Raw genomic sequence first — 27,841 nt, 5'->3', positions numbered from 1 at the left:
GAAAAGCATCAGATTACAAATAGGGGGAAACTAATACAGTTATCAGCATTATTTCTCAGCCCAGACCCTAAAAAGCTAGAAGGGCCTAGAACAACATATTTCAAGCTCTGAAAGAACATGGTTACCAAGCAAGAATCCTATACCCAGCAAAACTAACCTTCAGATTTGAAGACGAAATAAAATCCTTCCATGATAAACAAAAGTTAAAAGAATTTACAAATAGAAAGCCTGCGCTACAGAATATTCTCAGCAAAATATTCCATGAGGAGGAAATGAAAAACAACAATGCAGGTCAGCAAAGGGAGGTACAATCGTAAAGGAAAAACCAATCAAAGGAGAAACCAAGTCAAGTTAAAAACCAAAAATAAGCCCAAATGACTAAGAATACAAATCATATCTCAATAATAATGACCCTGAATGTTAATGGCCTAAACTCATCAATCAAAAGACATAGACTGGCAGATTGGATTAAAAAGAAAGATCCAACAATACGCTACCTTCAAGAGACTCATCTCATAGAAAATGATATCCACAGAAAAAGGGTGAAAGGATGGGAAAAAAATCTACCATGCACACGGACTCAGTAAAAAAATAGAGGTTTCCATCCTTATTTCAGATAAAGTGGACTTCAAGCCAAAGTTAGTCAGAAAGGATAAAGAAGGACATTCATAGTGCTTAAGGGAACCATAAATCAGGAAGACATAATGATCGTAAATATTTATGTCCCAAACAATGGTGCATCCATGTATATCAAACAATTAATCCTCAATTCCAGGAATCAAATAGACCACAACACAATATTCTGGGTGACTTTAACACACCGCTGTCACCACTGGATAGATCATCCAAACAAGAACTAAAAAAGAAACCACAGAACTCAATAACTTAGACTTAACAGACATATATAGAATATTCATTCCATCCATCAACGAGCAAATATACTTTTGTTCTCAGCAGCACATGGATCCTTCTCTAAAACAGACCATATGTTATGCCACAAAGCAGTCCTTAATAAATGTGAAAAAACATATACTACTACCTTGTGTTCTATCAGATCATAATGGAGTGTAATTAGAAATAAATAACAAAATAAAAAAACAGAAATTACTCCAACACCTGGAGACTAAATAATATGCTACTGAATGAAGCATGGATAACAGAAAACATCAGGGAGAAGATAAAAAAAATTCTTAGAGGTAAATGAGAATGACGATACAACATATCAAAATCTCTGGGACATTATGAAAGCAGTACTAAGAGGTAAAATTCATTGCATGGAGCACATTCAAGAAAAGAATAAAAAGTCAACAACTAAATGATCTAACATTACAGCTCAAAGCCCTAGAAAAAAAAGAACACCAAGAGTAGTAGAAGATAGGAAATAATTAAAATCAGAGCTGAAATTAATGAAATTGAAACAAAAGAATTCAAAAAATTGACAAAACTAAAAGTTGGTTCTTTGAAAAAGTAAACAAAATAGACAAACCCTTAGCCACACTAACAGAGAGAGAGAGAAAAATTACTAAAATTCATCATGAAAAAGAAAATATCACAACACACCACTGAAATATATAACATAATGAGAAGCTACTTTGAAAATCTATACTCCAACAAAATAGAAAATATCAAAGACATCGACAAATTTCTAGAGACATATGATCCTCCCAAACTGAACCAGGAGGACATACACAATTTAAACAGATCAATTTCAAACAATGACATAGAAGAAGCCATCAAAAGCCTGCCAACCAAGAAAAGGACAGGACCAGACGGATTCTCAGCTGAGTTCTACAAGGCCTTCAAAGAAGAATTCATTCCAGTACTCCTCAAAGTATTCCAGGAAATAGAAAAGGAGGGAACACTTCCAAACTCATTCTATAAAGCCAGTACCACTCTGATACCAAAACCAGACAAAGACACTTCAAGGAAAGAAAAATTTAGACCAATATCTCTGATGAATATAGACGAAAAAATCCTTCAAAAAATTCTGGCAAATTGCACACAAAAACATATTAAGATAGTGAACCACGATTAAGTGGGGTTCATCCTGGGAATGCGAGGCTGGTTCAACATCTGAAAATCAATTAATGTAATTCATCACATCAATAGATTTAAGGTTAAGAATCATATGATTATTTCAATTGACACAGAGATAGCCTTTGACAAAATACAACACTACTTCATGCTCAAAATACTAGAAAAAATAGGGATAATAAGAAAATACCTCAACATTGTAAAGGCTATTTATGCTAAGCTCACAGCCAATATCATTCTTAATGGAGAAAAACTGAAAGCATTCCCTTTAAAAACTGGAACAAGACAAGAATGCCCTCTTTCACCACTTCTATTCAACACCATCCTTGAAATACTAGCCAGAGCACTTAGACAGACCAAAGAAATTAAAGGGATATGAAAAGGTAAAGAAGAACTCAAGCAGTCACTATTTGCTGATCACATGATTCTATATTTAGAGGATCCAAAAAACTCCACCAGAAAACTTCTAGACCTCATAAATGAATTCAGCAAAACAGCAGGATATAAAAATCAACATGCATAAATCTAAAGCATTTTTATTCATAAGCAAGAAACAACTGAAAGGGAAATGAGGAAAACAACTCTGTTCACAATAGCCTCAAAAAAATATATATATATAAAATACTTGGGAATCAATCTAACCAAAAAGGTGAAAGATTTCTACAATAAAACTACAGAACATTAAAGAAAGAAATTGAAGAAGATCTTATAAGATGGAAAGATCTCCCATGTTCTTGGATAGGCAGAATTAATATTATCAAAATGGCCATACTTCCAAAGGTGCTATACAGATTTAATGCAATTCCAATTAAAATCCCAATGACATTTCTCATAGAAATAGAGAAAGCAATCATGAAATTCACATGGAAGAACAAAAGACCCAGAATAGCCAAAGCAATCCTGGGCAGGAAGAGTGATGCAGGAGGTATCACAATACCAGACCTTAAAGTCTACTATAGAGCAATAGTAACAAAAATGACATGGTAGTGGCACCAAAATAGACAGGTAGACCAATGGTACAGGTGGTTAGAAGACATAGAGACATACCCACTTAAGTACCGTTATCTCATAACAAAGGTGCCAAAAACTTACAATGGAGAAAAGATAGCCTCTTCAACAAATGATACTGGCAAAACTGGAAATCCATATGCAGTAAAATGAGATTAAACTCCTGTCTCTCACCCTGTACAAAACTCAACTCAAAATGGATCAAGGATCTAGGAATTAGACCTGAGACCCTTCACCAAACAGAAGAAAAAGTAGGCCTGAATCTCCATCACATTGGCTTAGGACCAGACTTCCTTAACAAGACCCCCATAGCACAAGAAATAAAAGCAACAATCAAAAAATGGGATAGATTCAAATTAAAAAGCTCTTTCTCAGCAAAGGAAACAATCAATAATGTGAAAAGAGAGCCCTCAGAGTGAGAGAAAATCTTTTCCACACACACCTCAGACAGAACACTCATCTCCAAATTTTATAAAGAACTTTAAAAACTTTACACCAAAAATACAAAGAACCCAATCAATAAATGGGTTAAGAAACTGGGCAGAAACTTCACAGAAGAAGATAAACAGGTGAGCAACAAACATGAAACAGTGCTCATCATTCCTAGTAATTAGAGGAATGCAAATTAAAACCACCCTAAGATTTCATCTAACTCCAATTAGAATGGCTACTATCAAGAACACGAGCAATAAGTGTTGGCACGGATGTGGGGAAAAAGGCACACTTGTACTTGGCTGGTGGAGTTGCAAATTGGTGCAGTCACTCTGGAAAGCAGTATGGAGATTCCTCAGAAAACTTGGAATGGACCCACCATTTGACCCAGCTATCCCACTCCTCAGTTTATATCCAAAGGACTTAAAATCAACATACTACAGTGATGCAGCCATATCAATGTTCATAGTAGTTCAATTCACAATAGCTAGATTGTAAAACCAATGGAGATGCCCTTCAATTGATGAATGGATAAAGAAACTGTGATGTATATATACACAACGGAATATTACTCAGCCATAAAGAATAATAAAATTATGGCATTTGCTGGTAAATGGATGAAGTTGGAAAATATCATGCTAAGTGAAATAGGCCAAGCCCAAAAAACCAAAGGCCGAATGTTTTCTCTGATAGTGGATGACGATATATAATGAGTAGGGGTGGTGGGGGAGAAGAGAAGAATGAAGAAACTTTGGATGGTATAGAGGAAAATGGGGTGGGAAGGGGTTGGGGACGGAAAGATAGAATGAAATAGTATTACCCTATGGACATGTATGATTACATGAATGGTGTGAATCTACATTGTGTACAACCACAGAAATGAAAAGTTGTACCCCATTTGTGTATAATGAATCAAAATAGATTCTGTAAAAATTCTTTTAAAAAATTAATTAAAAATAAATAAATAAATAAAATATTGGAGGAAAAAAAAAAAAAAGCAAGGGATGACTAAATTCACCAGGAGGGGTAATTGTCGGGCACAATTTAAATGTGAAGTATGTCCTCAAAAAAACAAAACAAGAGCAGGGGATAAGTTGGTAGAGTGCTTGCCTCACAAGCACAAGGCCCTGGGTTCAAATCCCCAGCACCACAAAAAAAAAAAAAAAAAAAAAAAAAAAAAAAAAATTCTAGAACTGAAAAAATTCTGAAATTTAAATTTTACTGCAGAATTCTAATAACAGAATTAAGATGACAGAGAAAAGTGTTAATGACCTCAAATACAGATGAACAGAATCTGAAGGATAGAGGGAAAAAGATTAGAAAAATTTAACAGAGCCTCAGGGACCTGTGGGACAACAAAAAATTGTGTTATGTGTGCAGGATTGGAGTCAACAACATGTGAGACCAGAGGTGGGACAGATATAAATTCAAGGTCAGAGAACACCAAAGAAGATAAGAGAGGCATACATAATCAAACAGCTCAAACCAAAAGTGAAGAGGAAACACTAAAAGCAAACAGAGAAAAACAATATATTCAGATAGACAAACAATGATTTCAATAACTACCCATTATGCATACTAAAGCATCTAGATTGGAACTGAAGAAATAAACTATTTATATTCACAGAGGACATGATTTTGTATATAGGAAATTGTAACAATTCTACTAAAAAACAAATCTAACAATTGAGTTTCTTAGGGTTGCAGAACACAACCAATACACGAAAATATTCAGATGTTTATACGATAATAATGAACAATTCGAAAAATAAAATTAAGAAAACAATTTTAATTCCAATAACATCAAAAAAAGAATAAAGAACTTAAGAATAATTTTTTTTTAAAAAAAGTGTAAAACTTGTACAATGAACACTGTGAAACAAGCAGGGTGCGAGGGTGCATGACCATAATCCCAGCCACTGGAGGAGGCTGAAGCAGGATCTGAAGTTTGAAGTCATCTGGTCAATTTGGAAAGATTATGTATCAAAATGAAAAATAAAAAGGGCTGAGATGTAGCTTATTAGTAAGGCACATGGGGGTTCAATCCCTATCTCCTGCCTCCCTACAAAAAAATCAAAACATTGTTGAAAGAAATTAAAGATGATCTAAATAAAGGAAACACAGCCCAAGATCATGGATCAGAAGATCAATGTCAGGATGATAATATTCCATAATTAATCTTAAAATTCAATATGATACTATTAAAAATCCCATCTGGCTTTCTTTTCCTTACAATTTTTAAGAACAATTCTAAAATTCGTAGGGAAACAAAATAGCAACCCACCTCCCAAAGAAAAATCCAGAAAATGAGTAAGAGAGGAAGACTCCTGTTTCTTTATTTTAAACTCAGTACAAAGCCAGAGTACTCAAGACAGCATTATACTACTGCAAATAAACCCTTATATTTATGGTCGATTGATTTTTGACAAAGACATGAAGATATTCAATGGGGATAAGACGTTTTTCCAAGAGAAATGGCAACAAGTTCATGCAAAATCTGGTTTATATAAGAGTTCATTTGTGGTCTTATTTTATTTATAATGGTCACAAAATACAAACAAACCAAATGTCCATTAACTAATAAATGCATAAATATGGTATAACCACAAAATGGGAGTATTATACTGCTGTAAAACAGGAATGAAGTATTTATACATAATACAACACAGGTGAACCTTGAAAACATTATGTAAACTATAAGAAGCCAGACATATAAAGTCATATATTGTATGATCATTCAAATAAAATGTCCAGAATAGGTACATCCACAGAAACACAAAGTAGATCAGTAGCTGTCAGGAGCGAGTGGTAGAGGAGAACGGGTAATGACTACTAATAGACATATTTCATTTAGGATGATGAAAATGTCTTGAAAGAAGAGAGGGGCACACAATTTTGTAAATACACTTAAAAACTACCAAATCAGACATTTTAATAGAGTGAAGTTAGCTGGGTGTGGTGGCACATATGTGTAAGACCAGCTACTGAGGAGGTTGAAACAGGAGGATCACCTGTGGTCAGTTTGGATAACATAGTGACACCCTGCCTCAAAATAAATTTAAAAAGGGGTTGGCATGTAGTTTAGTGGTAAAGTTCTTGCCTTGCACTCATGATGACATGGCCATGGATTCTATCCTCAGCACTGCTCCTCACCACCAAAAGTAAATTTGTGGTATATGAATTTATCTCACCTGAAAAGATAAGACAAGGGCTAGGGATGTAGTTCAGTGGTAAAGCACTCATCAAGACTATGAGAGGCCCTGGGTTCAATACCCAGTACTACAAAAAGCAACAACAACAACAAAAATAAGATAATACAAGTGTTGGCAAGGAAGTGAGGAATCTAGAAGGATGCTATCTAGCTGGTGAAGATGCAAAATGGTATGGCTACTTTGAAAAAAAGTCCGGCAGTTCCTCAAAAGTTAAACATAAAGTTACCATATGACACAGAAATTCTACTTCCATCCAAGAGAAATGAAAATATACATTCACACAAAATCTTGTTCATGACTGTTCATAGGAGCATTATTCATAATGGGAAAAAGTAGAAACAACCAAATCCAAATGTTTACCTACTCATAAATGGAGAAATATAAGTGGTATACATCCATACAATATAATGTTATTCATAAAAAAAAAGAAATAATGATATAAGTTATAACAATGGATGAAAGTTGAAAACATTATGCTAAGTGAAAAATGTCAGTCACAAAAGAAATACTTATTGTATAATTTCTACCTATACAAAATGTACAGAACAGGCAAATCTAAGAGACTGGGAACAGATTAAGGGTTTTCTCAGTTTGGGGGTTGGGGATGAATGTGGTATCTGCTAATGAAGAGATTTATTTGGGGGATTATGAATATGCTTTATATTACAATGTAATGATTACATAATTCTGTAAATATACTAAAACACAGTAGATTGTACTCTCTAAATGTGTGAATTATAAGATACTTAAATTTTATTTCAACAAAGCTACTAATGTGAAAAAATGGAAGCATATCTTCAAAGTATAGTAAGGAAAAAAATCCTACAAACCAAGAATCTATATCCAGGAGTCTCAAAAAAGTCACATTAAAATGGCTGAACTACTAAGCAAATTAAAAATAAAAAATCTATTGACAAATGTAACAACATAAAGAAATCTCAAATGCTTTATGTTGAATAAAAAAACCTTCATTTATGTGATGTTTTCAGAACAGGAAATAGTAATTTATGGTAGAAAAATGTCATAATAATGGTTCTTGTAGTCAAGGGCTATAAGGGCGGGAACTAATTGAGAAAGGGGAAGAGGGACCACCTGGGGAGATGGTAATGTGTATATTGTAGGAGTATGGTACGTTCACCTGTCAAAATTCATCAAATGGTACGCTTAAGAGTTACACATTTTACTATTTAAAAATTTTACGTGAAAAGAAAAAGAATTTTAAAATACTGACTTCTAATTAATGACATGCATATTAAAGTGTTAAGATAAAAATATATATGCAACTTAATTTGGAAAAAAAATAAAAAATATGATTGTTAGATGAAGAGAAGGTTTGATAAATCTATAGAAGAAAGATAAAGCAAATAGAGTAAAATGTTAATTGCAGAACCTGGATGATGGATATATAGGTATAAAATTCATTCAACTTTTCTATATATTTTTAACTTTTTAAATATCAGAAAAATAACATTAATGTATGAAGGGGAGAAATCAGCTAACAGATCAGGATTCATTAATAATTAAAGTCCTAATGCTAGTGTAGCTATTATTTCTACTGTCTTAAACAAATAAAATCAGTGCCACCCCAACTGATATTGAACCAAAGCAAGACAACATGTCACTAAAAGAAAGATAGATTTCATAATATGTGGATAAACCTAGTGAGGATATTTACTTATAGGCTTTTAAAAGTAGGTAAAAATGTAAACCATTATACTTGCCTGGTAAATAATTATTATGATGCATTATAAAACAAAGTTCCTGGGTCAAAATATATATAGTAGTTAAAATTTCCAACTTTATGCCAGACACGGTGGCATACGCCTATAATCCCAGCGACTCAGGAGGCTGAGGCAGGAGAAACCAAGTTCAAGACCAGCCTTAGCAACTTAGTGAGGCCCAAAGCAACTTAGGGAGACCATGTATCAAAATAAGAAATAAAAAGGGCTGGGGACTTAGCTTAGTGGTAAAGCACCCCTGGGTTTAATCCCTGGTACAAAAAAAAATTTTTTTTCAACTTAAAAAAACATTATTCTCCATTGTTTTGCATCACACCACAAATTATACTTTTCACTCCAATTATAAAAACATATTACAAATAATTATGAATATCAAAATACATACATAGAAGACTAGATAAACCATCCAAATCTCATTAAACCTAGGAATAAGGTTAGCAGATCATTAGATTTTTTTTCCTGAATTTCTAAGTATTCAGTTTTGACCTCTTTTCCATGTCCAAGTATGCGTATTTTTCTAAGAACAGAACGAAACTACACATAAAATTATCTTGTTTAAAAATGAACTTGTACGGTATGATTTTCCCATACTATGAATGTTATTGATACACATTGCTAAATTGCATTCCAACATAAGTAGACATAGAAATTTGAATCCCCCCAGCAGTATACAACTGTATTTGTTAATGCTTGGCATTATTTTTAAATCTTCATCAACTGGACATACTATAAAATTATACCTTGTTTAATAAAGCAACTCTGATTCCTAATGAACTTGAACATTCTTTGAAAAATATATTGGCCATTACCTTTTATGGATGTGAATGATTTTCTATTCACATACTTGGCTCATGTATGTAACATTTTTCTGATATATTAGTTCATTCAGTCATCACTGCCTTGACAAGTAAGTTCACTTGAGTACTGTACTCTGCTTTTAGTCACAAGTCTTGTCTTCTAACTAGCTATTCTATTTCCAAACTGTGTAGGAAAACATGTACATTCAACAGAATAACCTTTTAAAAAACCAACATTCTGGTGTATTATTCCTGACATGGAATAGTAAGAATGATGTTGGATGTTGATTTCAGATAAACATTTTTATGTTTTCATCTATTACTAGTTTATTAAGTCTTTCTCTTCCTCCTTTTACCTTCAAATATTTTAAATTATGCATACATGTCTAGATTAGAATCTCTTTGGTCACAATACACTATTCTTCCATTATACTGTTAATATTTCTCTTTAAGTTTCAAAAAACTCTTCTATACAATAAGGAGGATCGTAGGGGAAGGCAGTTTAATTTTCAACTTGGAATTATCATGACTACTGAAAAATATTTTCAAAAATTCTTTTTAGTTTCAAGTCAACAATTTTATAATCTATAAGAATAAAAAAGCTCTTATATCTTTTAAAATTATAATTATGTTACAAAAAATCTAATTCATTAATATCTATTCCATCTTGTCAGAAAAATACTACTTATGGAAAGTGATAAACTTTGGTAATGCTTCTTTTAATTCAGTCACAATTCTTTTATGGCACAATCAGATGCCTTTTGTGTTCCAATACTAGCTGAGCAGTTAAGGAGCTGAGGTGGGAGGATCACTTGAACCCAGGAATTCAAGATCAGCCTGGGAGAGCTGGGGTTGTAGCTCATAGGTAGAGAGCTTGCCTAGCATGTGTGAGGCACTGGGTTTGATCCTCAGCACTACATAAAAATAAATAAATAAAATAAAGGTATTGTGTCCATCTACGGCTAAAAATATATATTAAAACAAGATCAGCCTGGGAAGCATAGGAACGTTATTCCCAGCCTCACACACACACACACACACAAAATAATAAAATTTAAAAAAGGAAAGGTGAGAAGCTACCATATGAAGTATTTTAACTATAAAGCATTTCTTTAATACTAAGATGCTTGTGTAACTTCCTGATAATTCATTTTATAACTCAGAAACTAATGATTAGAAACTTTCATCACAGTTGGCAAACTGGTAAAACTTGTTTATAAGTTTATCAAGTTTGAGAACTTAAATCCATTATACACAGTGTGACTATAAGATATGTAGAATGACTTTATAAGTCACATATAAAATAGTTTTGTTTATATTTACATTTAATATTTTACTACTGATGAAAGAATGCACTTTCATTATAGTTAAAAAAATTAGCCCCAGATTCTTGAAAACGTATCTAGTAGGAACCACATAGTACTTTAAGAACTAAATACATAAAAACACTCAACCAGCTGCTGATAAAGAGTAATGGTTAAGAGTAATGGTTAATTCAATAAACATTTGTCGAACTACTATATACCAGGTTAGTGATGGAAAGGTAAATTATCAAAATATAATTTTTTAAAGGTTATGGATATACAAAGTCCATGTAAGTGTATTTGTGTATGTTTATAACTGTATTAAAGATTTTCTTTCTTTTTTCTTTTCAAATCTTTTTAGTTGTAGGTAGACACAATATCTGTATTTTATTTATTTTTATGCAGTGCTGAGGACTGAACCCAGGGCTTTACATGTGCTAGACAAGCACTCTACCACTGAGCTACAACCCTAGCCCAAATGTTTTTTTACAATACACACGTTAGTAATAGTAATTGACTACTTGGAGTAGAATTTTAATTTCCAGTACATATTTCTCCCTATGCTATTTGAAACTTTTCTGTTTATATTTTTAGTATTTTCTCCCATATTACATTACTCTTTAGGATAAGCAGTTTATAATTTAAAAATCCTGAAAGTTCCCAATTCACAGTTAAATGTTAGGGGGAAAAAAAAATCAAGCAGCTAGCTTTAAATTATGATTATTTTAGCAAAGGTCATTTACTGAAACATGCCTGAAAAGCTTGTCGTGATAAATAACACAGACACAAATATATATATAATAAGATATATATACTCAACAAATAAAAAGATCCTACTATTAAAAAATTTACCTTAAAAGTAATTGCACTTAAACCTGAGGTTTTGTATAAGTATTTTTATATATTATCCACTTAAGGATGAAACTAAAATTAATCTTCAAAAAAAAGAACCTATAAAGTATGAAAGCTAAAAGATTATGACTAACTATAAATTTTCTACTTTGGAAATAATATAAAATTGCTTTTACTACTAAGGAATGTTTTCTTTTAGGGGAGTCATGTATTTATGAATACCACAGTAAAACACAATGGTACTCTGCTTCCTAGTATTCAAGGTCAATTTTGAAATTATTTGAAATGCCTATATATTAAAAAGTTAATGTCTGAATATACCAGAATCCAGACATTGTTCCTCAGGGGTAGGAGGAAAGCGGGGCAGGGGGAGTCTTTTACTTCTATGAATTGCAAAACTCACATTTATATTTTTTAATCCTCAATTCTTCTCCAATGCTGGGGCTCATTTTTCACTGGCCACTATTTTCAAAATATTTGAGAGCTAGGACAAATTTTTAGAGTTCAGCTCCCTTATTTGGGAAGCTGAAGGCTGTTTTTATTCAATTAATATTTACTAATCCATGCTGCTACCGATAAAACTCAGTGAGATTTGGTCCTTGCCTTAAATGAGCTCATAAGCCATGGAATTAAGTCATATACACAGATAATAACAATACACTGTTATCACTATTATTGTGAGCAAGCTTGGAATAGAATTCAAATCTTCCAGCTTGTAGTTCACTATCTTTTACTCTTAAGAAAGAAGATTCCACTGAGTTAAATTCCAAAGTCAAAATATTTAAACTTAGGAAGAGACTTAAAGGCTGAAACTTTATTGACAACTATTCACTTAGGTTAAAATTTCTATAATGACAGAAGATTTTGCAATATGAAAGGCTGCTAGGTTAAGAGGATGATTACTAGCAATAACAGTAATAGAAATAATTAACTTTTTTTCTATACCATATCATTACACAGACAACCTTATTTAACTGTGTTTACTCCATGCAAGAAGAATCATTACCTTTACTTATTTTACAGTAAAGGAAACAGACTACTGGGAGTCATGCAACTAGGTAGTGGAAGAATAGAACTGTGAATCTTAAGCTCTCTGATGCCAAAACCTGAGCTTTAAACATTAGTTTTCTTGAACAATATGTAAGAACATCCAGGTTTTGATCTCTTAGATTCCAGGTAAGTTAAATTTAATACTGTGAATGGCTTCAGAAAAGTGCAGCCTTGACTCAATTTTGCTTTGGTAGGGTTAAGGAAACAGGCTGTAGAAGAAATATTACAAACTAATAAACTTAAAAGCTACAACTATCTAAAATTAATTATTTAACATAAGGTCAACATTATTGAAAGCTTGTATACCAGGCATAATGTTAAGCACTGGTGATGCATAGAAAAATAAAACATGATCTCTTCTCTACACTCATATTAAATAAACATTTGTAAATTGCTTACTTTAAGCATTTATGCTATTTGTAAAAAGATTTTAAGACATATAAAAGTTTCACACTAATATCTTAAAAAAAGATCAACTAAAGACACCTAAAAAAAGTCAATAGTACCATTAATTAGAGATACATATAAATTCACAATTCTATATATAATGAATTTCCATAAGTAGAACAGGGAAAAAAATACTTTAAAAGATTTCAAGATCATTATGGACTGAAGAAGCTTTAGGGAAAGGAAGAAATATAAATAGGATCTTTTTTTCGGGATGCATATGTCATGAAAAAAAAAAAAGGAGGAAGGAGGAAAGCATTTCCAGGGAATATACCAGGAAAAGGTTCCAAGTACCAGTTCAGGAAAATATCAGGTATGTTTCAGGGAAAATGAGGAAACCATGTGATTAGAAGAAAGATTATATATATGGAAAATAAGGTTGAAAATTTCCTAAACAGGTTTGTAAATTCTTTTTCTGCAATATATAAATTTTGCTAATTAAAAAGAGGCTGAAAAGAGTTGTTTTGGACAGGAGGAAGCAATTGTAAAAGGTTTTAGCTGAAGGGACATGAAGAATAGCTTTTAAATCAAGAAAAAGATGGAGGAAGATATTAAAGTCACAGGATAAGACTAAAACTGATGATCTAGATCTGAACTAAAGGCCTTAATGAAGGGAGCACACAAGCACAGAACTGAGAGAAGGCCAGAAACAACACAAAAATCTGATGATACTACCTTGAACAATACTTTTCTACCCACAACAGGATCATCTGGTTTCAAAAAAAATGAACATCGTTTCTGACTTCTGAGAATTTTTGATAATAGGTGAGAAAATCTGGAAGGCTACATTTATGATTTTAATTGTGTTCTCCTCCTCCTTGAGACTTAGCCATGCTCCAGAAACTTAGATCTGACATCAAATTTTAGATGGAAAAAGACAATGTAAGCCAATTTGGCCTTGTTCGATTTTTTTTCATTCAGAACCACTGATGAACATACTTGGTTTTTAGTAGAGGATTGATAGATGATACCAGTTCATGACTGGTATATCCTACAATTACTTACAATGTGAATGTCCTGATTTAAATTAAGTTAAATGTTGTGCATCATGGTCACCTTGAGGAAAAGAAGTGATGCTTCAAGCAGATGATTTAGCTCCGCCTTAGTATGATGCTATAGTCTGTCACTTTATTTTTTTAAATGAACGAGTTTGTATCACCTGGCTTGCTTTCTACGTTAAGACTGGTCATTATGAGTAAATAAGACATACCTTGAGTTACTAAGATATGCTGTCTGATCATATGCTATAATGACCTAACTTTTACTGAACTGCTTTAAAGCAGACATACAGTGAAGAAAAAGCATGGACTTTGAAATTAGTGATCTGGGTTGGAATCCCAATCTGCTACTTAGGATACAGTATGTGGTAAAATATGAAAGAACATACAAAGAAAAGTTCCCACTCCCATCTTTTAACCTGCAATCTCACTCTGCAGGAACAATCTTCCTCCAAATCCTTTTAATAGTATGCTAGGCATATGCAAGTTTCTCTTTTCATACATAAATGGAATCATCTCATAAACAGTGGCTGTATCCTAATTTATTCAATTTAAATGTACCTTGGTGATCATTATATATTGGCATATATGGATCATTATGCTTTAATTAACTAATCTCCAACTATTGGACATTTTGTTTTCAGGCTTTAATACCCTTACTTGTAAAAATTTAAAAATTAAGATTTATTTGCTTTTATGCAAATATGTACAATAAATTAAAGAAATGAAATTGAAGATTAAAGAATGTATATTTGTGAATGTGGTAGGCATTGTCAAATTACCTCAGAAGAGTGTCCCACCAAGCTGGGTGCAGTGGCGCATGCCTATAATCCTGTTGGCTCAGGAGGCTGAGGCAGGAGGATCACAAGTTCAAAGCCAGCCTCAGCAAATAGTAAAATAATAAAGTTATTATTTATTCAAAATTTTACTCATCTTTTTGAGGGTTAAACTTAAATTTTACTTTCTCTATGAATGCCATTTCATTTCCACAATTGCCGATTATTTCTCTTTAAGATTGTAAACATTACCATAAAAGTCTACTTTACAGTTCTTTCTTGTGTGAGTCTTGCCTCTTCATCAAGAACATAAGCTCCAAGATATGCATTAAACTTCTGGATCCCTATAACCCTAAAATAATCACATATAAAAATATTAAGTTATCAAATAATTTCAAGTCACTGTGCTAGGCAAGGAAAACATCTAACTAAATTTTCATAGAAATTAATCCTTTTGAAACTAGAAAGTCACAGGCAAGAAGAATGACAGTTAACACAATAAAAAAATTTAGAGATGTCAATGGCCTAGGCAATAATGGACAATCTCATTCAGCTAGTATCAGTGAACCTAATAAATTTTGGAAATATTCTGTTGATAAGATATTTTCTCTCAGAAGGCAGAAGCAGCCCTAAATCCCCCTCCACCTAACAGAGAGGAACATTTTTATAAAATGGAAGAGATGGGAACCCTGGAAAAAAGCAATCATGAAATCTTAGCATTGGGGATACTAAGGAAAGGAATGCTGTGTATAGTGAGCTATGCACCCTCAAAAAGTTGAAAAAACATAGAATCATGAGAGATAAGATATAAAAGAGGAAGATGATTCAAGAAAGCTCCAAGTTCACAAGTGAAATTATTACATTCAGTTATGAGAGTCATCAAATCGAATAAATAAGAGCTAAAGGCTATGATGGAAGTGTGGTATAATGAAAGAACCAAGCAACTAAGACTGGGGAGTGTATGAAGCATTTATGAAGGTGACATTTGAGCTGTGTCTTGATGAAGGAGCAAGAGTTTGTCAGGCTGAGAATCATTAGATAATTTAGAAATTTTTTTAAAAAAACAGCTGCACAACCATTTTGCTACACTGCTCTTTGTCACATTTTACAGTCTTTTTTAAAAAAATTTTTTAGTTGTCAATGGACCTTTACTTTATTCATTTATATGTGGTGCCAAGAATAGAAGGAAAATGCGTTTGTTAACCTTGATAGAAAATGCACTCTGCCAAGTCACACGTGCTAGGCAAGTGCTCTACCACTGAGCTACAACCTCAGTCCCACATTTTATAGTCTTAAAAGAAAAGTTGGCAATAAGAAAATCTCTATCTGGTGCCTGCCTATAATTGCAGCTACTGAGGCAGGAGGATCACAAGTTTGAGGCTATCCTGGGTAATTGGGTGAAACCCTATTTCAAAATATAAAAATTTAAAAAGGTCAGGGGATGTAGCTCAGGTATAGAGTGTCCCTGGGTTCAATTTGGAAAGGAAAGTGAAGGAAAGGAAAAGAAAATTTCTTCCTGAAAGGAGGTCATTCTAATAAGTAAGGAAGTTACACCTACTGAGAAAACTACATATCCAAAAGGGAAATGCATTTGTTTACCTTGACAGAAAATGCACTCTGCCTTTCCACTAAGTTTAGCAATTTAAGTCTCTGGCATCATTCAAAAATATACAGAAAAATATCAAATAGGCCACAGTTTTAAAATCGAATATTTACATTTGTAAATTCCAGAGCTTCATATATATAACACACTACAATAGTTCACAGCATCAGTGAGGGAAAAATTGAAAATGCCTCTCAAAAGGATACTGGAAAGCCTGTAGTACATTTTTGATAGTAAGTTTTCAAGCTATAAAAAATGCTTACAAATAGTGATGAACTGGGTAAAGGATTAAATACTGCTAAAAATGATTACAAGATAAAAAAGTGAATTCCTATCTAAAGCAGTGAAAAAAAGCCTGCGTGGTGGTAGGATGGTGAGACAGACTGCAGGCGTCCTGTTCCTCAGCTTTCCTGTAATTCTGAACACTAATCATCAACGAAATGAAGGTACTGAAACTGAATTATATTAAATAGAACACATTTTATGCGGCAGAAAAATCAATTTTTGACAGAGATAGCTATCTCAATGACAACAGGTCTTACATGCATCTGACTTTACCCAGAGAGCGACAGTATTTCCTATTCTCTCTTGACTTTGAACCAAAGAATTACTGCAGGCAATTTGAGAAACACTATTTCCTGATAGGCGTGATTCCGTAGACGGGAGAAAAAAGACAAACACTTAAGAGCAATAAGGCAGTTTACCAGGCAGCCTTCTCTGGGGTGTCGTAATAGGCAGTAAACTGGAAACTCTAGATATTTTACAGATTGTGACACCAACAAGGAACCAGGGGCAGGTTCAACACCAGAAAGACTGGAGGCAGTCGGAGGGCACCGTCGTTGCCGGATCCTTCGGCTTCCAACACAAAAGGAACCCTCCCTGCTCTCGGCGCCCAGTATTCTCTCGCTCCCCGAAACGTCCGTCAACTAAACTCAGTACCAGCCCAGAAACGCCCCTCTCCCCGCAGCAGCTCTGCACGACCCCCCGGCCCTGCGGCCGTGTGACAGGCTGGGTTCACTTACTGAGCTGTCCCCCGCCCGACGTCGTACTCGGCTCCCGACCTCCAGCGCCTCCGAGGCCGGCGGCTCCGGGGATCCCGGGCGCCCCCATCCCGGGCGGGGTCCCACTCTGCCTCTCGAAGTTGCCAGGATTTGAGAAGTAGTCGCGCAGCCGAGGCAGCTCGCGGCCGCTCTCCAGCAGCTCGGTGTGCAGCTCCAGGGCGGTCAGCAAGTACTGATCGCGCAACAGCTGGGCGGCGATGGCATCGATGGACAACCGGGCTGGGGTCTCCCCGGTGCCCCCCAGGGCCAGCGCGGACACTGATGCCTCCCCGGAGAGCCCTGGCCGCGTACTGCTCCCCAAGGCCAAGGGATCCTGTGGCGACAGCGAGCCCGCAGAGCCTGGATCTAGGTCACCCCCGGCACCCAGCCGAAGTCCTGCCCGCCGCTCTTCGGTCACAGCTACCTCGTCGTCGTCCTCATCCGAATCGCTGAGGAATGGATTCACGCCGCCGCTGCCACTGCCACTACCTCCAGGCGCCATCGCCGCCATTTTATCCTGTCAGGAGTGTGGGCGCCTCCCTGACTGGCTCCGACAGGCCGCAGTCTGAATCTCTCCTAAAGCTCAGCGGGCACTGAGCACCTGCACAGCCCGGGTCTCACCACGTCCGGCCTCTCCACCTAGAAATCAGGCGTAGGCTCGGAGGCAGGCGATCCGGACGCAGCAGCACCCGCTACCTCAGCCGCCGCTGCACCAGCAGCCGGCTCTGCAGGCGTCTTCCTGGTCTCCAGTCTCGCGAGAACTGGTCCGTGCCCCGCCCTCTCCCCGCCCCAGAACGCCTCAGTCCCGCCCATTCTCAGCACCAGAACGCGAAGATCGTGGGACCCGCTCCCGGCTCAAACGCAAAACCCCTCCCACAACTCCTCCATGACTGGCTGGATCTACAGGGGACCGGCCCAAGAGTTATCGCGAGAACAGCTGCGGCCCGGGAAGTGCTGGGCGTTGCGTGCTGGAGTGGCGATCGTAGAGGTGGTGCGGGGACCCTGTTGCTATCGTTTGAAGGGGCTGTGGGAAACCCTGCGCGAGGGCTCTAAGGGCTCTGGGTCCGGCCTTCCCGCCCAGGAGGCCTCGTTCCGAGAGCAGGCCTGACCTGGATAAGCCCCAGGTAAAGTCCAGGGTTCAGGGCGCTGAGGTGCGGCGGCGCCGAAACGGTGGCCTCGCACCCGCGCGGACCGCTGCTTTCTTACTAGGTTTCGCTTCTCCCGGCTGTTTGCCGGCCGTCGGTGGCATCCTCTCTGCATGGATAGGAAGTACCAGGGCTGTAGTCAGAATGTGCCGGCCTTCCTTTCCCAAACGTGTGTTCACCGTGGCTGGCAGCCGCACGGTCTTCTTGCGCAGCCTTGTCCAGGTGTGGGGTTCGGGGTGCGGAGACTGAACCGAAAGTGGAAGGCAGAGGTTTGGGTTTGCCTGCATCTGTGAACAGCCTGGACTCGGACAGCAAACTCTTAGGTGCTCAGTAAACATTTAGGATTTAATGCATAAAGTGTACAACAGGGACTCATCAAAATGTCAAGTGCTGTCGCTCTTGTAGAGAAATGAACTTAAGCCCAGAGAGCGTCAGTGGTGTTGCATTAATATCCAGACTTCATTCATAGATATTCAGAGGAGCTCAGATCATTTGTTTGTGTCCAAAGCTTTGCCCCCACAATGCCCTTCAACCTTTCCGACTCCTTCATTTAGGCTAGGATCAAGGTTTGGATGGTGGAACTTATGATTTTCAAAGTTGTATGCAGTAGAGAGTTTTGATTTCCTTTGTGAAGCGTTACTAGTTCACGTATATTCTGAAGTTTGGAAGATCAGTGTTTATCTTTTCTGTCATTCCTTGATTACAGTCTGAGGGTGGTAAAGGAATGTTTTCCTGTCAACAGTATTAGACTGATATTCCTGATAGCTTCTATTTCCTTCACACACAAATTGCCATTTTGCAGGTTTGAGATTTTTTTTCTTACTGTACAGCTTCCAGTAGTCCCTAAAATAAATAAGCAGCAGTAATTATGGCTATCTGGTAAGTTACTGATTACATTGAAACAGTAAAGCATCTCCTTTAGCTCTGGAAAAATAAATATAGAGCATTCTTATATAATCGTAGGTCAGGTTATTGGCTTACATGTAAAGGTGTGCCAACCCTTAAGTGTAGGATTTAATTTCAGTTTACCCAAGCTCAGTAAACTAGCATTTTCATTTGAATGAGGCTTTGGGATTTTTTTTTTCTTTGTTTTTTGCTAGAAGCTTTAAGAAAAATAGTGTTACTACTAAGAATTCCATATATTTTTTATAAGACATTAACTCCTGATGTTCTAATGCTAAATATTTTTCTGTGCCATATACTGAAAAAAAAAAATCCCTGATATCAGGAAAATAGTATAAAAATGGTCAGCACTGTATCCTCTTACTTATCTTTTAGCAAATAGGATTGCTGATTCTTACTTTAATTGCATTTGCTGGAGAGATTAAAATTTGCACCAATATCCTGAATGGAGGAGTGGAGAATTAGTGAATGGAATGCGAAGTGCATGATTAGAAATTGTTTACATATAATATTTCCATTTCTATAATGGTAAATTTTAGAAATCTCCTACACTTAGAGTTCCTAAAGAGAATTGTGTTTATCAGATACAAGAGTCTAAATTCAAATCCCAGCTCCACCCATCATTTAATGTGAGACCTTGAAACAGTTTAAACCCAACTTCTCTCATTCTCATTTTCCTTATCTGTCAACATGAATATTGAAAGTTCATAGAATTGTAAGTTTTCCTGTCACAATTCTTGGTAGTTGGTTTGCAGTAAATGTTGTTATTTTGGTCAATTATTAACTAATGAAATATTACTATATGTCAGTAATTGCTAACTGTGGGAGCATTTGACAAGTTTTCGAAAACAACTTGTACCAAATAAAGCTTGGAAAAACAATTAAGTCAGTAGGACTAAAAGAAGGAATAGTTTTAATTTTGGGTCTGAGTTTTTAAAACACAAGTTGAAAATAGATTTAAAATGTTTCCTAAGAGAGTTATAAGAAGGTGAATATAGAAATTCTTTCATGACTGATTTCCCATATGCAGCTGTTTTTTCTGCTTCTGATTCCTATCCTGTAATCACGGATTTGACCTTGTAAGCCCATAACAAATCAACTAGCCCATCTTACTGTAGTTACCTTTTCCCCCTTACCACATGTAGAGATTTAGCGATAAATTGAAAATGTATAAGTAGCAGCACACAGTGAAATATTAATTTCTGATCTGTACTTATAATTTATTATTAATACTGTTGGGAACTTCCCTCTAGATTTGCATTAATCTAGGATTTTACAGGTGATGTTTCATCTGAATAAGAGTAGTCATTGATATTTGTACTTTAGCAGTGAAAAATATAAAAACAGCTTTTTTCTAAGTACTTCAGTCATTTAATGTTAAAAATTATGTTTTGGCTTTAAAAGTTCTAAAATAACCACAAGTAACATTCTGAATCCAAGTTTTTGACTGATTTAAGGTTTTAGTAAAATAACAAAAGTTTTATTGTTTTTCATTGTATGGTAAGCACTCCATAAGTATAAGCTAGGTAATTTTATTATTACATGAATATGTCCTTTTATTTAAAAAAAATTTTTTTTGTACTAGAGATTGAAATCAGGGGCTCTTAACCACTGAGCAACATCCCAGCCCTTTTTTATTTTGAGACAGAGACTCCCTAAGTTGTTTAGGGCCTCTCTAAATTGCTGAGGCTGGCTTTGAACTTGCAGTCTTCCTGCCTCAGCCTCCAAAGCTGCTGGGATTACAGGAATGTGCCATTCTGCCTGGCTGTATATGTCGTTTTAAAATGATAGTTATACATTTATTTTGGAGGTTTCCAAACAATCCATGGCAAACAGTTTTATTTTTCAAAAAATTTGAATTAAGTCTGATCCTCTCTAAAGAGAAATATTATGTAATAATATTGCAATAATAAAATAAGTTAGTATGTGAATGTTGATATTTTTCAATCACTGCACTTTCATGTATGATGAATTACTTAAACATAAAATGTGGAGCTCTTGTTTTTGAAGAATCTTCAGAAGTCATGTTCGGAGGCTCAAAAAGAGGAGCAAGGTAGCCTCTAGTGGCCATAGAGCATATTGCCCTTAGCTTTGAAATGGTAATCCTAGACAATTTATTCAGCAACCCTCTGAGTCATTAAGTATTTAGGACTGTGATGGATGCTAATGATGCCCTGACCTGCTGTCATGGAATTATAGTTAAGTGGCAGAGAGAGACATTAATCCAAATAGTAAAAGACACAGTTATATACTAATTACTAACATTTTCGACTTCTGACCTAAACCTGCACAATCCCTGAAGAAGAAAACCTTGAAAAAAGATATTAGGAGACAGTGGGGTGAAAGAGGGTGGAAGATAGGGTGGAAGGGCATTCTGTGGAGAGAAATTTCACCTAGGAATGTGTTACAGCATTGGGGAGCCCATGCTTGAAGAAATTAAAGAAGACCAGTGAGGTGAGATAACCATAGAGCAAGGGAAAGTGCTGTGAGGCAAGGTTAGAAAATGAGACAGAGACCAGTCCTTGTAAAACCCTTTTTAGCATGGGGGGAGGCACTGCAGGGTTTATACAAGGGTTGAGATGTACAGATTTGCATTTTAAAAAGTAATACTATGGCTACATGGCAAGAAATGGATCAGAAAAGAGTCATATCTATGGGGAGAGCTCTCGGAACATTCGTAGTGGTTCAGGTGAGAGACAGTATGCATGGTAGACTACAGGGATGATGGAAGTAAGACACATAAATAGATTCAGGAAACATGAAGTAGAGAAGATTATTGAACTAAATATGGGTAAGAATATGATGTAATGAATGACTTCTAATTATCTGATTTGTATACCTGGGTGCAAGGTGTGCCATCTCCTGAAACTGTGAAACTACAGATATGATTAAACATGATCTACTTGGGGTGATAGCTTTTTTTAAAGGAAGCTGTGAGATAAGTAAACAAAATATATATTGATGAGTTATTTAATTAATTTACCATTAGAATTATGAAAAAAGTTTCCAAATTTTTCAGTATATCAGTAACCTTAAAGATGCTCATAGGTTTTTGACTCAGTGGTTGCATATATAGATAGTATCTTAAAAATATGACATATATAAAACATTAGGACATAAAAATTACATAGAAAATTAAATTAATCACATTGATATTTTTAATAGTGAAAATAGAAAAACCATTTCAGTACTTACTCATATAGGAGTAATTAGGAAAATGAATAAGCCCCCATACAATAGAGAATGGTGAGGTTAATTAATATGTGGCAAGAGTTTGATTTTTAGGAGATATGCTAATACTACTATAGCAATACATAAATACCCATGTTTATAGAAGTTCAGTTCACAGTAGCCAAGTTATGGAACCAGGCTCTGTCTGTCAGCAGGTGAATTGATAAAATGTGGTATACACACACACACACACACACACACACACACACACAATGGAGTTTTATTCAGCCATAAAGAAGAATGAAATTGAGTCATTTGCAGTAAAGTGAGTGGAACTGAGAGCAAAATGTTGAGGAAATAAGCCATACTCAGAAATAAGTCAAGGGTCATATGTTCTCTTGTAAAGAAGTTAGAAAAAAAAATTTTTTTAAAGGGACCTAACAAAATTACAAAGGAGACCAGTAGAGCTGAAAAGGGGGATCAGGAAGAGGGACTAGGGGAGGGAAAAGGCTGGGGAATGAAATTGATCAAATTATGTTATGAGCATGGGTAAATATGTCACAATGAATCCCACTGTTATGTGTAATCATAATATACCAATAAAAAGATATGTTGGGCTGGGTTGTAGCCCAGTGGTAGAGTGCTTGCCTCAGCACCACATAAAAATAAACAAATAAAGGTATTGTGTTCATCTACAACTAAAAATTTTACTTAAAAAGATATGTTAATGTGTATTAAAGGGAAGAACTTACCAATAAAATTATGTGCCTCTATAAAAATGTAAATAGGATAAAAATAGTAAGAAAACAGATTTTTTTACATGGTAGAATCAGGTAATTTTTAGATATTTTCTAAATTTACTGCAATGATTTCATCTTATGAATATTTAGAATAACATTAAGATGGTGCTTACAATGTAGTTGAAACTCATATATCCTAGTACAGAAGCAAACATTTACTCTGAGAGCATTGTCGTACATTGCAAACTAACATGTACTAAGGAATTTTTATACTTTGCAAGTTATCTTTGATATTTAGTTGATCCTTTGTTCTCAGAGAAATAAAACTAGCTGGTAGTTGGATCCTTTTCTCTTACATTTTATTTCTTTTATTTTTTGAGGTGTTTGTCTTTGATAAGCCCTTTTCCAGTGTTTCTTTTGTTTTTGCAGGTTATTTTTGCCATCCTTTCTTTCCATGATGTGATGATTCTTCAGGCCGGGAAGAATAAGATATCTTGTCTTTGGTGTTTTTCAGCCCAGGTTCACTATATGTAACTAATGCTGCTGCAAGTAAGACAAATTTAAGTAATTTTTTTCTTAATTTGCAGATTCATCAACAAAAATAAATTATAGACTAGTTTGAAAAACACTCCTACAGATGGTTTGATCTTGGCAGCTTAATGGCATATTGTCTTACAGTATTGTTTAAATGTTTCACTTTGCTGTCTTTCTTTTCCTTAGTATTTGTAAACTCATCCAATCTTTGACTGTCTTGCTTTGCTCTGTAGTACCCCAGTACACAATTGTGCAGACACTATGTATACAGAACATTTTTATTGAAAGAATATTGTAACTTTTTAAATTAATTTGGCGAAGTAAAAGTGTTCCTTAATAAATGCAAAATTTCTGAAGCACAAATAAAATTTAACTTCCTACAAATGACTCAGCTAAATGAATAGAATGCATGTTTCCTGCTCAATTTGTTGATAGTCAAGAGAGCCAGAAGGCCCTGAGCTGATTAGCAAAGTTAAAAAATAAATAAATTAAACTCAAAACACTTAAATATCTGTGGATTAACTAAAATTATTAAATTCTAAGAATAGCAACAGTTGTCATATGGACAACCAAAAGTAGCATGAGTTGTTTCATATTTTATATAGGATTTGACTTGACTGAATCCTAACTTATTTTAGGATTGATTTAATTCTTTGTTCTTTGATCCTATGTTAATTTTTGAATGCTTATAATGTAACTTAAATTTATTATAGTTTATTAGTCCTGATTACTTGCTATACTTGAACTCTTTCTTTTTGCTTAGGTGTACTTTATCATACATTTTATTTCAGTATTATCTCTTATTATTAAATGTTTATTGTTACCACCATAAATGAAAGTGAAGTTGTGAGTTACAGAATATAAAATATACGTTCCAATTTATACATAGTCATTAAAATATATGGAAATATATATGATTGCATTAAGATTTACCCCAGTTTAATTTTGTTCTCTTTCAGTTTTTCTTGAAGATTAATTAGTTACACCAGATATGCTGCTGTTCTTTACTTTGGGACTGCTTGTACATTTAGTGTTCTTTGCCTCCATTTTTGACATTTATTTTACATCTCCTTTGGTTCATGGAATGACTCCTCAGTTTACAACATTGCCACCTCCAGCAAGGAGATTAGTGTTATTCGTTGCTGATGGCCTGCGAGCAGATTCGCTTTATGAGTTAGATGAAAATGGAAACCCAAGAGCACCATTTATTAGGTAAACTTGTCAATTGGTACAGAGATTTCTTAGAAATATTATCCTGAGTTCTAATAAACAATAAAATATCTTACTTTTTGTCTCACATTGGGTACAAAGGTAGTGATGAGACAAATTTGCCTGTGTCTTATAGATTAGTGCTATAATGCCAGTTTTTTTTCTTCTAGGTGTTATTTTGACTATCATGTGAATTGACGTATGTGGCCTAAGGCAGGCACCTTAGCCAGGCATGGTGGTTCACACCCATAGTACTAGCTCCTCACAAGGCTGAGGCATGATGACTTGAGCCCAGGCGTTGGAGACCAGCTTGGGCAATACAGCAAGACACTGGCTAGAAAAAAATATGTGGGCTTAGCTGTTTTTGCTACCTTGTCCTTTTTTCCCAAACCTGACTCACATCACAGCTCATGGTATTATCTTTTTCTTTGAAAAATAATAAGACTGCTGTTTTTTGTTTGTTGGTTGGTTTGTTTAAAATTAAGATAAGCACAAATAATATTGAATATTAATTACAATGGTGGGTTTAGAAAATATAAACTTTATCAAAAGGCAGCCCTGTACAAAAATATAAATACATAAAAAGAAAGCCCTTTTAAATCTATTTGACTATGTAAAGTAACTTTGGCTTCTATTAAGCAGCTTTGAAATATATTTTAATCTTTTGACTTGTGAGGCTCCTATAAACAATTGTTCTTTTTCTGATTAGTGGCAAACCCCTCAATAGTCCTTCCTGATGCTGTCATGGACAGATTAAAAATCAAAATCAAGAGGAAATTTCTCTTCAAATACTCTACCTTCACATATCCTCACCTTTCATCATTACTTTCTATCCCTTTACCCTGTTTTATTTTATTTTTCTTTTTAGTACTTATAATTGTACAAGTTCCATGAGTGCCAGGACTTACATACCATTTTATCTCTAGTTCTTATTAGAACATAAGTAGGCAGTTAACTAATATTTGTTGACTCCTGGAAGAAGGAATGAACTTGAATGCTTTGTTGAATTTCCAGAAACAAATTTATGGTTACTCAGGGAATTGCATAATATAATAAAGGATAAAAACTCATAAATGAACCACTAGGTCAACAAGGAAATAGTGGGAAACTAAGACCAGACTAGGGTTACAGTACACAGAAATGTATAGGATTTGGATAATGTATTTGGGTGAATTTCCTAGTTGCCAAAGAAAAGAGATATATAACTTAATTCTTTTTTTTTTGTGATCCTGAGGATTGAATGCAGAGCCTCCCACATGCTAAACATACACTCTACCACTGAGCTACATCCCATCCCTGAAAATTCTTAAGATAAATATATACTGGTTGATAAGAAAAAGCCATTTTTCTAGTAGCATTTGTTTCTGGTTTGGGTCTGACTAAAGGTCTTAAGGTCAAAGGCTCAAATAGTTGATGTATTCTGCAATGCAAACTATTACGTATTTATAATTTCAGAAATCTTGTAACTTCTAAAACTTTTTGAAAGATTTTATTTTTTGAAAATATGATCTAAACTGGGCATGCTGGTACATGCCTGTAACCCCACTAACTTAAGCTGAGACAGGAGGATCACAATTTGAGGCCAGCCTTAGCAATTTAGCATGACGCTGGCTCAAAATAAAAATAATTAAAAGGACTGTAGATGTAACTCAGTTGCAAAGTGCCCGAGGGTTCAATCCCTAGTACTGGGGGGAAGAGGGGGATGGATTAAAATATCTAATGAAAAATCTAAAGTTCTTGAATAGAAATATCCAAATTTCTTGATACTTTCCCATTTTGTTTCATACTAATTTTCATGTGTAACTCAAAAAGTAAAAGACTGTTTCTCCTTTCATATTCAATCCAATGGTTTTTAAACCATTTCCTTATTATGTATGTTTTCTGGTTTTATCATGAGATTAGTCAATATTTCAATAACTAAACCAATAATTATAAATATTGTTCTTCAGAATATAATGATATTAAAACATTCATTATCAAAAATGCTATTGGTGTGTTTACTATTGCATGACTTATTGCTTTGCTGGCCTTCCACCTGTAATAGCATCACTGGGGTTTTGCTTTCTTGCCACATTTTTGTCAATCACTGTGATACATCTTAAATAATATTGATACATTTTAGCAGAATAAACTTTTTGCTTGTTTTAATCTCAAATAGGAATGTAACTTAACTCTGAATTAGCATTATTTTCCTCTCCCCTTATTTTTTTTATTTTAACAATTTTTTAACCACATAGAAGTTAAAAGGATTATGTTTTGGACCAGGTATGGTGGCACACACCTGTATTCCCAACTTTCTGGGAGACTGAGGCAAGAGGATTCAATCTGAGGCCAGCCTGGCAACTTATCAAGACCCTGTCTAAAGTAAAAATAAGAATAAAAATAAGGGTTGTAGCTCAGTGGCAGAGTGCTTGTCTAACATATGCAAGGCCCTGGGTTTGATCCTAAAAATAAGAAGTTTATATGAGGAACATCTGTATATTTTTAACTTAGTTTAATGTTATTTTTTAACTTTTTAAATACTTTCATTGTCTTCTAACATACATACACACAGAGATGCATTTGCATATGCCCAGTTTTAATTATTTTTTTTTCCTGAGCAATTTGAAAGTGATATATTTTGCTACTTCACTCCTAAACACTTCAACATATATTTCTTAAGAACAAAGACAGCTGGGGTGTTGGTGTATACCTATAATCCCAGAGACTCAGGAGGCTGAGGCAGGAAGATTCCTATTTTGAAGCCATCCTCAGCAACTTAGTGAGACCCCCCCAAGCAACTTAGCAAGACCCTGTCTCAAAATAAAAAAAATTTTAAAATGTCTGGGGATGTGACTTGTGGTTAAA

The 27,841-nt window shown here is 35.1% G+C and overlaps 2 protein-coding genes across 14 annotated transcripts in view; one reads left to right on the top strand and one right to left on the bottom strand.

Annotated features, from left to right (window-relative positions):
- Window positions 1–18,020, bottom strand: part of Relch (RAB11 binding and LisH domain, coiled-coil and HEAT repeat containing) — a 102,655-nt gene extending 84,635 nt beyond the window's left edge. For all 9 annotated transcript variants that reach the window (XR_007105168.1, XM_047526303.1, XM_047526304.1 and 6 more), the window contains exon 1: window positions 17,275–18,020. Coding sequence is in view for 8 of the 9 variants with exons in the window: in XM_047526303.1 (XP_047382259.1) it covers window positions 17,275–17,803 (529 nt within the window). In the remaining variant the exon portion in view is untranslated. The remainder of the gene's footprint in view (window positions 1–17,274) is intronic.
- A 194-nt stretch (window positions 18,021–18,214) lies between these two features.
- Window positions 18,215–27,841, top strand: part of Pign (phosphatidylinositol glycan anchor biosynthesis class N) — a 125,930-nt gene continuing 116,303 nt past the window's right edge. For 4 of the 5 annotated variants that reach the window (XR_007105177.1, XR_007105178.1, XM_047526372.1 and 1 more), the window contains exons 1-3: window positions 18,215–18,416; window positions 23,681–23,800; window positions 24,745–24,997. Coding sequence is in view for 2 of the 5 variants with exons in the window: in XM_047526372.1 (XP_047382328.1) it covers window positions 24,777–24,997 (221 nt within the window). In the remaining 3 variants the exon portion in view is untranslated. The remainder of the gene's footprint in view (window positions 18,417–23,680; window positions 23,801–24,744; window positions 24,998–27,841) is intronic. The other variant, XM_047526373.1, reaches the window with a different exon arrangement.

Source organism: Sciurus carolinensis, chromosome 15 (assembly GCF_902686445.1).
Source record: "Sciurus carolinensis chromosome 15, mSciCar1.2, whole genome shotgun sequence".
Taxonomy (NCBI): Eukaryota; Metazoa; Chordata; class Mammalia; order Rodentia; family Sciuridae; genus Sciurus; species Sciurus carolinensis.
This window is presented reverse-complemented; position numbering and strand designations above follow the sequence as displayed.